Raw genomic sequence first — 13,903 nt, 5'->3', positions numbered from 1 at the left:
GTCGGGCTCTGTGCTGACAGCTCAGAGCCTGGAGCCTGTTTCAGATTCTGTGTCTCCCTCTCTCTCTGCCCCTTCCCTGTTCATGCTCTGTCTCTCTCTCTGTCTCTCAAAGATGAATAAACATTTAAAAAATTTTTTCTTTTAATTTTAAAACAGATAATTAAGTCATTAAAAAATAAAAAAGACAAATAAGAATGCTTAATAAAAACACAAAGTCCAATACACCAGGAAGATGTACAGTAAATTTGTTTGAACAATTTAAAATTGTTTCAGCCTTAAAATTTACAGAAGTAAAAGGAAAAATGGAAAAAAGCCACAGTCATAGCAGGAGCTACCAATAATACCCCCAGTAACAGATGGAAAAAGCAGGCCAAAAATAATAATAATAATCAGTAAGGATATAGATTTGAAAAACAAAACTAATTAACAAATTTGACCTAAATAATCTATTTAGGATACTTCACCCAGTAATGTCAAAATTTACATTATTTTCAAAAGTACATCAACATTTTGGGGAGCCTAGCTGGTTCAGTCAGTGGGGCATGCAACTCTTGATCTTGGGGTTGTAAGCACCAGCCCTACGGTGGGTGTAAAGATTACTTAAAAATAAAATCCTACAAAAAAAAAAAAAGAGAGAGAGAGAGAGAGAGTACATAAACTTTTACAAAATTTGAACCATAGGTAGAGCCATAAAACAATTTTAAAACTAGAAATCAACATAAGGAAAGATACCTTACAAAAAATTTCTATTTGTTTGACTGAACTCAAGAGAGAGATAAGAAATCACAACGGAAATTAGGAAATATTATGAACTAATTAATAGTGAAAATACTATATATCAAAATTCATGGGGCAGCTCTTTCTGTCCACAGGTCCTGTCCCTGTGCTTTAATAAAACCGTAATTTTGCACCAAAAAAAATGAATAAATAAAACCTCATGGGATGCATCTAAAGCCATGATTAAAGGGGAAATTATATATATTATACATATACTTAAAAATACATATAAATACATATATTATAAAAATAACAAGGTTGAAAATCAATTATTTAAGCATCAATCTCAAGAACCCACAAAAGGAACAACAAATTAAGTTCAAAAAAAGAGAAAGGATGCAGAGAAAGAGGAGATGGAAAATAATTACACAACAGAGGATCAACAGCCTTTTTTTATTTTATAAAAAAAATCAAAATATGGTTAATGCATAGATAGACTGATCAAAAGAAATGTGAAAAGGTACAAATAAGCAACATCAGGGTTTTTTTAAGTTATCACCACAGTTCCTACAGATATTAAGACCTTAAGAGTTGTAGGGGTGCCTGGGTGGCTCAGTCAGTTAAGCGACTGACTCTTGATTTTGGCTCAGGTAATGATCTCAACAGTTGCATTAGTTCGAGCCCCACATTGAGCTCCACGCTGACAGCACAGTCTCCTTGGGATTTTCTCTCTCCATCTCTCTCTGCCCCTCCCCTTCTTGTGCTCTCTCTGTCTCTCTCCAAATTAATTAATTAATTAATTAATTAATTAATTAAAATGCATATTTTAAAAAAAGATCTTAAGAGTTGTGAACTGCTTTCCATCAATAATTTTTTATAATTGAGATTAAATAGAAAAATTTATTAAGTACATTGAATCTATACTGAAAAACCTTCTCACAAAGTAAACTCCAGACCTAGTTAGCATCCCTAGTTAACTCTAAGAAATATTTTAAAAGAAAGAACTCCAATCTTACACAAATGCTTTTAGAGATGGGAGATAATATTTCCAAATTTGTTTTATTAGGTTAACATATTTATCAGGTTGACACCAAAATCTTCAAGGACATCGCAAGAGAAGAAAATGCAAGGCTCTTTCACTCAGAAACAAAAAATCCTAAGCAAAAACTAGCAAACTAAATAGATCAAAATATATAAAAGAACAAGAAAGCACGGCCTATTTATAAGGGGGAGGGGGGAGAGGGGAAGAAAGTAACAGAAACTACCTGTGAAGAGGCACAGACATTGGACTTAATAGGTTCTCTTAAATATGTTCAAAGGGCCAAAGGAAACAAAGAACTGACAAAGAACTGAAGGAAGCCAGAGGAATGATGTCTCAACAAATAAAATATCAATAAACAGAAATTATAAAAAGGAATCAAATAGAAACTCTGGAGCTGGAAAGTATAACAACTGAAATGAAAGATGCACTACAGAGTTTCAACAGCGCAACTAGAAGCTAGGTCAATTGACATTATTCAGAGTGAGGAACAGAAAGAAAAAAGAATGAAGAAAAATCTGAGAGATGCCCTGTGGGATGCCAGCAAATATACCAACATGTGCATAGCAGGAGTCCCGAAAAGAGAGGAAAGAGACAAAGGGGCAGAAAGAATCTGAAGAAGCAAGGGCTCAGAACTTCCCAAATTCAATAAAAGCCATGAATATACACATCCAAGAAACCCAGGGAACTCCAAGTTAAACGCAAGAGATCCAAACTGAGATATACCCTAAAATGTCGAAAGCCAAAGACAGAATCTTGAAAGCGACAAGAGAGAAACAACTTGTCACACACAAGAGATCCCCAGTGAGATTAACAACCAATTTTTCTGCGGAAACCATGAGGCTAGAAGGTGGTAAGATGACATGTATAAAGTGCTAAAAGAACAAAGCTACCAACCAAGAATTCTATATCCAACAAAATTATCTTGCATAAAAAATGAAGGACCAATGAAGAAGTTCCCAAACAAAAGCTGGGAACCGTTGCCAACAGATCTGTCCTGCAGGGCATGCTTGAAGGGACAAAGATGTGAGGCAGTAACTCAAAGCCACGTGAAGAAATATAGAACAGCGCTAAAGGGAATTACGTAGATAACGATAACAGCCAGTATTATTGTATTCTGGGTTTGTAACTCCTCTTTTCCTATCTGATGTGGAAAAAAAAAATACTCACAACAACAATTATAAATCTATGTTAATAGGCACACAACGTATAAGGATGCAACTTGTGACAACATGAAGTGGGCAAGAGAGAGCTGTACAGGAGGGTTTGTATTCTCTTAAAGCTGAGTTGGTATTAATTCAAACTAGCCCCACCCCCTACCCCCCAGAGGGCAGCCAGGACTGGAAGCAGAGTTAATAACTGATCATGTCTGTGTGAGAAAGCCTCCATAAAATCCCAATAGCACAGGGGCGCCTGGGTGGCTCAGACGGTTAAGCATCCGACTCTCGACTTCGGCTCAGGCTATGATCTCACGGTTCATGAGTTTGAGCCCCACGTAGGGCTCTGCACTGACAGCGCAAAGCTTGCTTGGGATTCTCTCTGTCTCTGCCCCTCCCCTATTCTCACACACCTGTGCTCTCTCGCTCTCTCTTTCTCTCTCAAAATAAATAAATACACTTTTTTTAAAATCCTTGTTTAAAAAAAAAAAATCCCAATAGCACAGGTCTGGGAAATTTCCAGGTAGGTGAACACGTCCACACCGGGAGGATGACACACACCCCGACTCCATGGAGACCGAAGGTCCCGCACTCAGGACCCCCCACCCCAGACTTTGCCTTATGTGTCTCTTCATCTGGGTGCTCATCGGTATCCTTCGTCATCTCCCTTAATAAACTGGTAAACATAAGTGTTTCCCTGCTCCAGCAAATCAATCGAACCAGAAGGGGGGGGTGGTCCTTGGAACCTTTGGTCTCTAACCAGTTGTTCAGAAGCACAGGTGACAACCTGGGTTTGTGACTGACGCGTAGTCTTGTGGGACTGAGCCCTTAGCCTGTGGGGTCTGACGCTATCTCTGGGTAGACAGCATCAGAATTGAGTTGAATTATAAGACAGACACCAAGCTGGAGTCACAGAGAATGGGTTGGGAAAACTCCCACACAGGTGGTGACCAGGAGTGTCAGAAGCAAAGCGTTCTGTGTGAGTAGGAACGGAGACACACGGGAAAGGAAGACAAGAGGGGGAAACTGGGTGGTGTTCCAACACAGTTTTTTTAAATGTGAGGGGGATGAACTGGGAGTGGAAAGCCAGCAGAAACGGAGCAGTTGAAGGTCAGAGATGTCATCAGGGGTCAAGCGGGTCTTGGACGGGCTCGTGGATGAAGTGGTGATGCCCAGAGCATGCGGGAAAACACCGGCCACGGAAAGGCAGAGGTGGATGGGGTTGTTCGTGGGGGTAAACGGGGTGCTTGACATTGGGGAACCCCTCACCGGCGTCTCTGACACTGGGGAATGGTGGGCGGGTTGCTGGAATCCCTCCCTGGCATCCGCTTTCTTGCAGAAGGAGGGGGTAGGCTCATGAATGAAGCCTGTGTCAGTGGCACAGACCCTGGGTGAGATGCGGAAGGTCTGGAATCAGCTTTCTGGGGAATAGGAGGAGCTGAGGGCCAGAAACACCTGTTGCTCGGCTGAGGTTGGAGGCTCCGAATCGGTGGTTGCTCTTTGGTGCTGAATTACCCTCTGCAGCCCTCACCAGCCTGGTGTTGCGGGGGAGGCAGGAGGTCGGAACCGGCCGGGGCTGGAAGGGGATGCAGGCGGGGTGTCGTGGGGAAGGTACAGTGGAAAAGTGAGCAAGCAAGGTACTGTATACTGGGTGCTGTGACTCAGTCCCTGTCCTGGGGGGCTTATACGCCAAATGGAGACCCAAGAAATGCCAGCGTGAAAACGGAACCTTCGCGCAAGGTCAGCCCTGCTGAGTGAGAGATAGAGAAGGTCTGACAGGGAGGGCTGGCTTGTTCAGAGGGGAGAAGCCACAGCAAATTCCGGTGGTCAGGGGAGGCCCCCGGGGCCACCACCACTGCTGTTGCTACTGCTTAGCAGCTCTGGGGCCCCTCTTCCGGTGGTTAAGAGCGAATGGAGTAAAACAGTAGCTCTGCAGAGGGAGGGCAGAGGACAGGTGATCAACTCCACCGCCAACTCGGGACGACATGGGCAGCCCCCATGGAGGGCGGTCAAGGACTCCAGGGAGTCGCTCAGCCCGGAGCCCGGGTGCCGAAGCTGCAGCCTCTAAAGCCAAGCCGTGTGCAGCGTCTGCAGTCGGCTCCCTCTGCCTTGGACCTGCTGGTGGAGGAGGGGTGCGGCCTGAGAGCCTGGGAGGCAGGCGGGGGAGAGGCTCGGAGCAGTTTGCTTCCACCAGCCAACAAAAGGATGTTGAGGTTTTCTCAGCTCAGGGTTGTGCCACCAGGCTCGGGGTGAAGGCGACGCAGAGGGCAGCCGCTGGGGACTTAGTGAACAGAGCTCAGTGAGATCCCAAAAGTGCTGGGGCAGGGCCGGCTCCAGTCAAAGCAAAATCATAAAGTAGATAAAACACCCTCCAGGGCCCACGTCCCACATTCCCTCCCGTCTTCCTTTTGACTTAGCCCCACCCTTGGGGGGCTTCACTGGCTATATCGACTCCTCTGCTCAGACAAGGCAACCCCCTAACCTCTGTCGACCTTACTCAGCCCATGCCCTGCTCCCCAACTCCTTGTATCAGTTAACTGGATCAGCTCATTTCTGCTATCTTTCTCCAAGGTAACAGGTGCACTTGCTTTTTGTTTCCCGTTCAAACCCTGTGTTTTCCCTACATCCGTTCAGCTGTCCCTCTGCTCACATTATCTTTCTACCTTATCCCCAACTCCTAAGCAATTCTTCATCCTTTAAGGCCACCCCCAGGCTCCCCTCTCCCACCAGAAGCAATCTCTATTTTCTCAGCTCCCACTGTGCTCTAAATGAATCTTGCCCATCAGTGACACCGAGCGTTTTCTGTCTTCCCTTATCATCGCTGCTGCGCAAGCCTGTTTTCCTCCGTCTGAAAGATTCTGAAGGATACGATCAACAGGTTCCATCTGTGCTTCACCCACAGAATCTCTCGAAGTTCTTGGAACACAGTAAAGGCTTAGTGAAGTTCTTTATTTAATCAATTAAATTCAAGAATGCATCTCGGCTAACTGCCAGAAAGGACTCTACTGTAGGGATTTCCAAAGAGAGGTGGTTCCCTGGGCTGTGACCTTTGCCTTCCAGGCTCCCCACCCTCGAGCCTTCACTTCCCATTTGTAGGGCCTCAAAACAAAAGCCAGCAGCCCTGAAGCATCATGGGACTCTCATATACTGCTTGGTTCAACCATTTTGGCCAATGGTTTGCCAGCATCTGCTGTAAGAGTACACACATACCCCCACGAGTCTAGACATATACTCAACAGATGCATGTAAACAAAAAGCATGTACAATAGGCTCCCAGCAGCATTATTATAATAGGGGAAGGACCCCAAAAACAAACCAAAGATTCATCAGTAGCATAATGGACAAATAAGCTCGTACATATAGTCATACATTGAAATGCCGCAGAGTCATATCATACCAGCTACAAGTAATAACACAGATAAATCTCATCAGATGTTGAGCCAAAAAAGCCACACACAGGGCACATAGCACATGATTCTGTTTATATAAAGATCAAACCAACCTATAATGTCAGAAGTCAGAATAATAGTTGTATTTGGTGTTTTGTTTTGTTTTGCTAGTTTATTTATTTGTTTTGAGAGAGACAGAGCACGAGCAAGGGAGGGCCAGACAGAGAGGGAGACACAGAATCCGAAGCAGGTTCCAGGCTCCGAGCTGTCAGCACAGAGCCCAACGCGGGGCTCGAACCCACAGACCACGAGAGCATGACCTGAGCCAAAGTCGGACGCTTCACCGACTGAGCCACCCAGGAGCCACTAATGGTTGTATTTGTGAAAGAGAGAAGAGCTAACAAGTGGAGAGAATGTGTGGTAGATACGCAAGCGTGTTCATTTCACAGTAACACACTGAGATGTACGTTTCTCATTTTGCACGCTGTGCTGTACATGTGTCACACTTTAATAAAAATGTCTGTCTACGAAGACAATGGCCCAGCTATTCCTAGAGTGATGTCTGTGGAACCAGGTCCCTCCGGGATGGCGCTGCAGCCCCGAGCTCTCTGAGTCCCAGTCCACCCCCTCTGCCGATGACTTCACCGTTCACTTTGCTTCACGGGAGGTGCAATGAGGGAGAGAGAAATAAAAGGAACGGCAGCCGTCTTAGAACTTGCCTGGATCCCAGCCAGAGGGGTCGGAATCAGAGGCTCCTTCCTAAGAAGTGAAAATTCAACACAATCTGTAAGAGCATCCAGCAAGCAAGCCTTAGAGTCTAGAATCCATGAAATGCTGCCCCGCCCTTTTGCTTTGTCCACGGCCCCTGGGCATTCACAGTCTCTAGCATGCATGTCCTTTGGGGTTCGCTCAGTTCACGGCTGTGATTATAGACCGAGTCCTGTGACGGATGTCAGCTCCGTGAACAAGGCGCCCATGTAACGATTCACCATTGAATCCTCAACACCTAAGCCCAGGGCCTGGCCCAGAGGCGCTCGGGCACATCAGGGAAGGAACAGGAATCAAGAGTGTGGAAACAATTAGAATGTTTTACAATACAACATAATAATAGCACTGAATGTCTTGAATGCGTGTTCTTGTGTGTTGAAAGTGTTGCCTTCTCTGGGGCACCTGGGTGGTTTTCTCAGCTGAGCATCTGACTCTTGATCTCGGGTCAGGACACTATCTCACGGTTCATAGGGTTGAGCCCTGCGTCAGGCTCTGCTCTGACAGTGTGGAAGCTGCTTAAGACTCTCTCTCTGCAACCCCCCCCCCCGCCCCGCCTCTCTCTCTCTCTCTCTCTCTCTCTCTCTCTCTCAAAAATAAATAAACTTAAAAAAATGTTGCATTCTCCCAAAGATCGTGGTTATGACGGTGAAAAAACGCTCAGAAAAGGGTCCCTCGTTAAAACTTATCATCTCACGCAGAATTCTCTAATTCACTTTTGACTCAATGAATTAGCCAGCAAATTAGTCTCTCCTCTTGAGTCTGATCACCAAACTAAGTGAAACATAGTCCCTGCCTCCAAAGAACTGAGTAACACGAGGGATCATTTTGGGGGGCTCGGTATAAGAACACCTTTCTAAGCACGTTACATACCGTACCTTCCCTAACGCTCACACATCGCAATAGAGCAGCCACCACTGTTTACTTCACCTTGTGGATGAAACACTGAGAAACAAGAGGTTAGTTAACTTCCTCAACGCCACGGCGTAGTCTGTAGCCTAAAATCTAGAACAGCTTTTCCCAGTGAAACTCTCCGGTAGACAAATAAACTCTCACTTTATTCTACGGATTCTTTAAAGGAGTCACCCATCTATTCAACCAATAAGGATACATTGAGACTCCAATTGTGCCAGATCCTGTTCTAGAGGCTGAAGATACAGCCATGAACAAAACAGAGGAAAGCCCTGGCCTCGAGGATCTTATGTTCCAGTGAGGTAAAGAGGTGCCTGGGAGACGGAAAATAAAGAAGCGAACAGTAGAGCCCACACAAGGGAGATGAGAACTGTGGAGAAAAATAAGCGGAGAGGGAGGTAAGGCGTTGCAGGTGGCAGGTTGGCACTCTTAGTGGGAGGCCATCACTGAGACAGTGGTATTTGAGCAGAGTCCTGAGGGGCTGCGGGAGCAGGCCAGGCGGCCAGCAGGGAAGTGGCATCCCAGGAGAGAAAACAGAGTGCAAAGCCATGGCACGCATTTCGTGCATGTATCGTAGCAGGTCGGGGAGGCTGAATGCAGTGCTATGGGAGAGAGGAAGGGGTCGGGGGGTCAGGGAGGCCAGATCTCATAGGCCACTGTGACATGTGTGGCTTTGACTGAGCCTGGAGAAGCCATTGGAAAAAGCTTTGCAAAGCTCGAGAACGATAGAAACTTCTTACATATATATTATGCATATCAAATTCTTCAGTAAGCCAAGTTTTGTTGTTTTTTAAAGGGTTTCACTGCCATCATATGTCCTGATGGGATGCTCTGAAATAGAGCATCACTGGTGTGGTATTACTGCCCAAAATGCATAGCCTGGATCACACAAAGGAGCCTCAGACAAACTCAGATTCAGGAGCCTTTCACCAAAACAGTGTCTGGTACTCCAAAAATGTCAAAGTCGTGAAAGAAGAAAAAAGGCTAGGGAACAGTTGTAGATTAAAAGACATAACAGGGGCGCCTGGGTGGCGCAGTCGGTTAAGCGTCCGACTTCAGCCAGGTCACGATCTCGCGGTCCGTGAGTTCGAGCCCCGCGTTGGGCTCTGGGCTGATGGCTCAGAGCCTGGAGCCTGTTTCCGATTCTGTGTCTCCCTCTCTCTCTGCCCCTCCCCCGTTCATGCTCTGTCTCTCTCTGTCCCAAAAATAAATAAACGTTGAAAAAAAAAATTTTTTTAAAAAAGACATAACAGGGGCACCTGGGTGGCTCAGTCGGTCAAGTGTCCAACTGTTGATTTCGGCTCAGGTCATAATCCTGGGGTGGTGGGATCGAGCCCCTTATCAGGGCTCACGCTCAGCTTGGAGGTTGCTTAGGATTCTCTCTCTCCCTCTCCCTCTGCCCCCCCCCCAAAAAAGACATAACAAAAGAAGGAACACCTGGCTGGTTCAATCAGTAGAGCATTTGACTCTTGATCTCGGTGTTGCAAGTTGTGGGTGCGGAAGCCTACTTAAAAAAAATTTTTTTAATAAAAAAACAAAAGACATAACAAAAAAATATGTAACTGAATGTAATATACGATCTTGATGGGATTCCGCACCCGGGAAGAAGGAATGCTATTAAGCACGTTTTGGAGACAACTGGTAATATGTAAATATATGGACTGTGTCTTTGATGGTATCTATGTTAAATTTACTAAGTTTGATAACTGTGCTGACATAATATAAGAACGCCCTTGTTCTTAGAAGATACACGCTACAAAATTTAGGAGTAACAGGGCACCATGTCTACAACTCAGTCTCAAATGGCTCAGCAAAAATTATTATTATTATACATTTATACGCACATATATATATATGGAGAGAAAGAAATAAAGCAGATGTGATGAAAGGTTAACAACTGGTGAGTCTCGGCGAAAGAAACACCAGAATCCTTTGTACTATGCTTGCAACTTCTCTGGAACTCTGAGATTATTATTTGAAACTTTTTAAGGGTTTAAAAATGACAGCAAATAAACAGGACAGCAGCTTCAATCAGCTTACACCAGGCCAGCCCCACAGACGCAGGGCACAGCACGAAGACAAAGAAGTTCCTTGAGACCAAAGCCCAGGGGCCCCAGAGCCCGGCTCCTGCTCTCCCTGCAGTGGGTGGGCTCAGCCGTGCCCAGAGACCGTGCCACGGCCCCGGGTGTGGGCACGGGGCCGCCCCTTTCTCCGGTCACATGGGCTCACCATCTCAACCGCCTCCACTTCTGGCCCTCCCATCCCCAAAACCAGGCACCAAATCCCGTCAGTCCTGTCTTGGCTTTCCCAGCCACTTCCAAGGCTCCTAAGACGGGGTTCCAACCCCCCTCTCTTGCCGAGGGTCCTGGGTCACTGGGTCCCACAAGGGCGCACACGGGAACCCAGGCTCCAAAGCTCCCTTCTGCAACCTGTTCCCAGCACCCTCTGCCCTGCTCTGCCTGTATTTGTTATAGATTTGTAAATACAAAGGCATTTGTATTTATATTTACAGCCCCCACCCCCCAGTCCTCTGGAACCTAGACTGTGTCTTTAAGGACACAGGAGTGCCTGAGATGGGTCTTGAACGGGCTTCTAACAGGCCCTGCACAAACACCGTCCAATGCCCCACACTCTGCCCTTTGCACCCAGAGGGGGCCCTCCTCTTACTTTCTCAGCCATGATGCCCCTCGAAGAGCCACTGATCTAGAATGCAGGCTCCCATCTCAGAGCACCCTGGACTCCACGTCGGAGAAGGGGGGGGGGGACAGCCCTCAGTTCTGGAACTTTCCGTATACCATCTCCTTCTTCCCCCCCTTCCCGACCGCCTGACCCAAGCCAACATTCCCCAAATAATTCTCAGGTCCCTAGGAGCGCCTGAGGGGCTCAGTCGGTTAAGCGAAGGACTTTGGCTCAGGTCATGATCTCACAGTTCGTAGGTTCGAGCCCCACATCGGGCTCTGTGCTGACAGCTCAGGGCCTGGAGCCTGCTTCGGATTCTGTGTCTCCCTCTCTCTCTGCCCCTCCCCTACTCACACTCCCTCTCTCTCTCTCAAAAATAAATAAACATTAAAAACATTTTTAATAAATAAATAAATAATAATAATGCTCAGGTCCCTATAGCCTCTGGGCTGCTGGAGGCTGCCAAGGCCTAAGGGACCAGGCCATTCATGCAAAGTGGCTGTTGGCCACTCCCTTCCCCTCCGTGCTGTTTCCCTGCCTCGGGGAGCAATCTATCAGTCTCCGCTTTCCAGAACCACCCAACTTCCTTAGAGAAACCCAAGCCCAGGGGTCACTTCTCTCTGTTGGTAATCGTACCAAATTACAGCAGATTTCCTTTGTCCTTCTTACAGCCAGCAAAGAGGACGCTTTCTCCCCACTATACAGAAAAGTCAATGGAAGCCAGTGGAAAGGAATCTCCTTGCCCCGGGCTGCCCGGATTGCCGAAGGCATGGCCAGACAGATAGGCTTCTCAGGGGCCTCCCACACCAGGGCCAGCCCGTTCCGTCCTAACCAGCCCGCCCGGAGCTGTTAGAAGCCACCCAGACTCACACTTGCAGGTGACCACGTAAGTGGGCACGATCCAGAGGTCAGGGTTCCACTCCCCCTGCGGGCCCCAGTCCCAAGTCCAGCCTCTCCCCCACCCGCGCCAGGCTGGGCCTCCTTACCTTGGCCCTGAAGCCCCTTGAGGAATAAAAGTGTGAGGACGAGAGCCAGCCCCCACATCCCCAGAGGACAGACGGGTGAGCCGGCTCCTCTCCCACCAGACACGCTGCTGGGCACGGGCTCAGCTACAGCCAGCCAGCAGCAGAGTGACTGACAGGGGAGCAGAACTGCCTTGCTGTTTGTCCGGCCACAATTTCCTCAACTCAAGGCTGTTCTCAGCGGCTGAGAGCTAACAAGGCCACTGAGAAAGTCCCAGTACCTGGACCTGGTCCGACAGTTCATACAAGCTGAGCTTTCAAAGTTGGCCTCAAGTGGGCGGGTGCTGAGAGTTCACAGTGACTCACAAAACCAGCTTCCAAATCCTGTCCATCGCTCTGCCCCAGCAAGGCTTCCTTGTTCAAAGAGCAGACTCCCAGGACATGTTCTGGTTCTCTCCCACCTCCTGGCAGCGTGCAGAAGGCTGCATGGGGACCCAAGAGCCATTATCCCACACTGCCCCCATTCCAACAGGCACTGTGAAGGTGGGAGGGCTGCTGGGGGCGCGTGGGCTGAGAAGTGGAGCCCTGCCTAAGGGGGTGAAATGTGGCAGGAAAGGAGCAGGGGACCCCAGGGAGGTCGAAGAGCTGGGTAAGCTCTCCAAGTTGATACCCGGGTCTAAGTACATGCCAACTGCAACGTCTTTACCTAGACTTGCTTTTGCTTGTTTCCTATCTGTGCTTCTATATCCCCTCCTTTCCTCTTTTTCTACTTTCCCACAGCGTCCTCTCCGCCTCTCTTGCCTTCTGTCACCCAGACAGGACACAGACCTGCCTTTGCTGTGCCTGCCCGCCCACACTTCAATTCCACCCTCCGGGAAGGCCAGGCAGCTTTGATCCTTCTTATGCCCCCATGGAGGGGCACAGGCGGTGGTCCCACCTTCCCCAGAAAGCATTCGCTTTGAGGCCTTCCCCCGGAGGCCCCCTGCCTTTTTCTTTCTTCTGATTTCCCCTTCGCAGCAAATACTTTCAGTTCCCTTTAGGTCAGTCCTGTTCTTTTTTCATCCTTTGATCCATTTCCAATCACCCCAGCTGAAGCTGGGCTGAAGGGAGGCAGACTAGAGCCTTGGCTACCGAGGAAGGAAGCAGAATGTTCCGGACAGAGCGCAGAACTGGAGGCAAAGACATAGTATACTTGAGTGTCAGGTCAGCAACTTAACAGCCTGTGTGATCCTGGCCAAGTTACCTTCCAAGCCTGTGGGGTCGGTCCTTGGCTCGGGTTCCTCACAGGCTAGTTTCCAGGATCAAATCAAAAACTGTAGCTGAGAGTACGCATGAAAAAAACTCTGGACACAGGTAAGGTTGCATGGTTTTTTTTTTTCTTTTATTTTGGAGAGAGAGAAAGAGGGAGCCCGTGAGTACGAGTAGGGGAGGGGCTGGGGGAGGGAGGGAGGGAGAGGGAGAGGGAGAGAGGGAGAGAGGGAGAGAGGGAGGGAGAGAGAGAGAGAGAGAGAGAGAGAGAGAGAGAGAATCCCAAGCAGGCTCCATGTTCAGGGCAGAGCCCCACACGAGTCTCGATTCCACAACCCTGGGATCATGCCCTGAGCTGAAATCAAGAGTCAGACGCTCAACTGACTGAGCCACCCAGGCGCCCCCCTTTTATTATTTTTTGTTGCGTTTTATTTTTCTTAATGTAGCCCTGCGTGACTTATTCCAGCTGGTGCCATGGCTGTCAACTGTGCTGTTCTATGTCTCCTCCCAAGGGGCAGCCCCCACCCTTAGATGAGGCCAGAGCCCATCTAGCCATGCCCTTGACCTCGAGAAGGGGTGCTCAAGACTGATGCAATGAGAGTAAATTTCCTGCCACAAAAGACGGGGGACAAAAGCCAACCGTTCAAAGCAACTAATCAGCAACATTTACGAACCGGCTTCACCGATCCCGACCCCAACACCAGCTCCATCCTGTCTCCATCAGTTGCGTGGATCCCCCACCAACCCCTGGAAATGAACTGGGACCAGACAGACCACTTGGGTCTTGTGGTCTTGTCAGCTAGAATGCAACGGGAAGTTACTCAAATCAGAGAGCTGAAAGCTATCAGCAGAAGGGAGGAGGGGAAGGGACAAAAGCAGGGAAGGAATGTGTTTTGTTTTGCAGAACAGTTCCGCCCAAAGAGATGCCCAGCTAGGTGTGCCTCACCTGATCAGCCCCTGATGCAAGCCAGCGTGAGCTGGGTTGGAGCTGAGGACCCCTGCAGAAGCCCCCGAGTTGTCCTGAAATTACCACTA

The 13,903-nt window shown here is 48.1% G+C and overlaps 1 protein-coding gene across 7 annotated transcripts in view; it reads right to left on the bottom strand.

Moving 5' to 3' along the window:
* The window catches only part of CD244 (CD244 molecule), a 30,701-nt gene extending 18,752 nt beyond the window's left edge, over window positions 1-11,949 (bottom strand). The window contains exon 1 of one of the 7 annotated variants that reach the window (XM_047092752.1): window positions 11,645-11,949. In XM_047092752.1, coding sequence (XP_046948708.1) covers window positions 11,645-11,702 — 58 coding nt within the window. In that variant the 5' untranslated portion in view covers window positions 11,703-11,949. The remainder of the gene's footprint in view (window positions 1-11,644) is intronic. The other 6 variants (XM_047092753.1, XM_047092757.1, XM_047092756.1 and 3 more) reach the window with 6 other exon arrangements.
* Between the last annotated feature and the right edge of the window lie 1,954 nt (window positions 11,950-13,903).

The sequence above is a fragment of the Lynx rufus genome, unplaced genomic scaffold (genome assembly GCF_022079265.1).
Source record: "Lynx rufus isolate CCGP_SWC_20201006 ecotype Redwood Valley unplaced genomic scaffold, mLynRuf1.p SCAF_31, whole genome shotgun sequence".
Lineage (NCBI taxonomy): Eukaryota > Metazoa > Chordata > Mammalia > Carnivora > Felidae > Lynx > Lynx rufus.
This window is presented reverse-complemented; position numbering and strand designations above follow the sequence as displayed.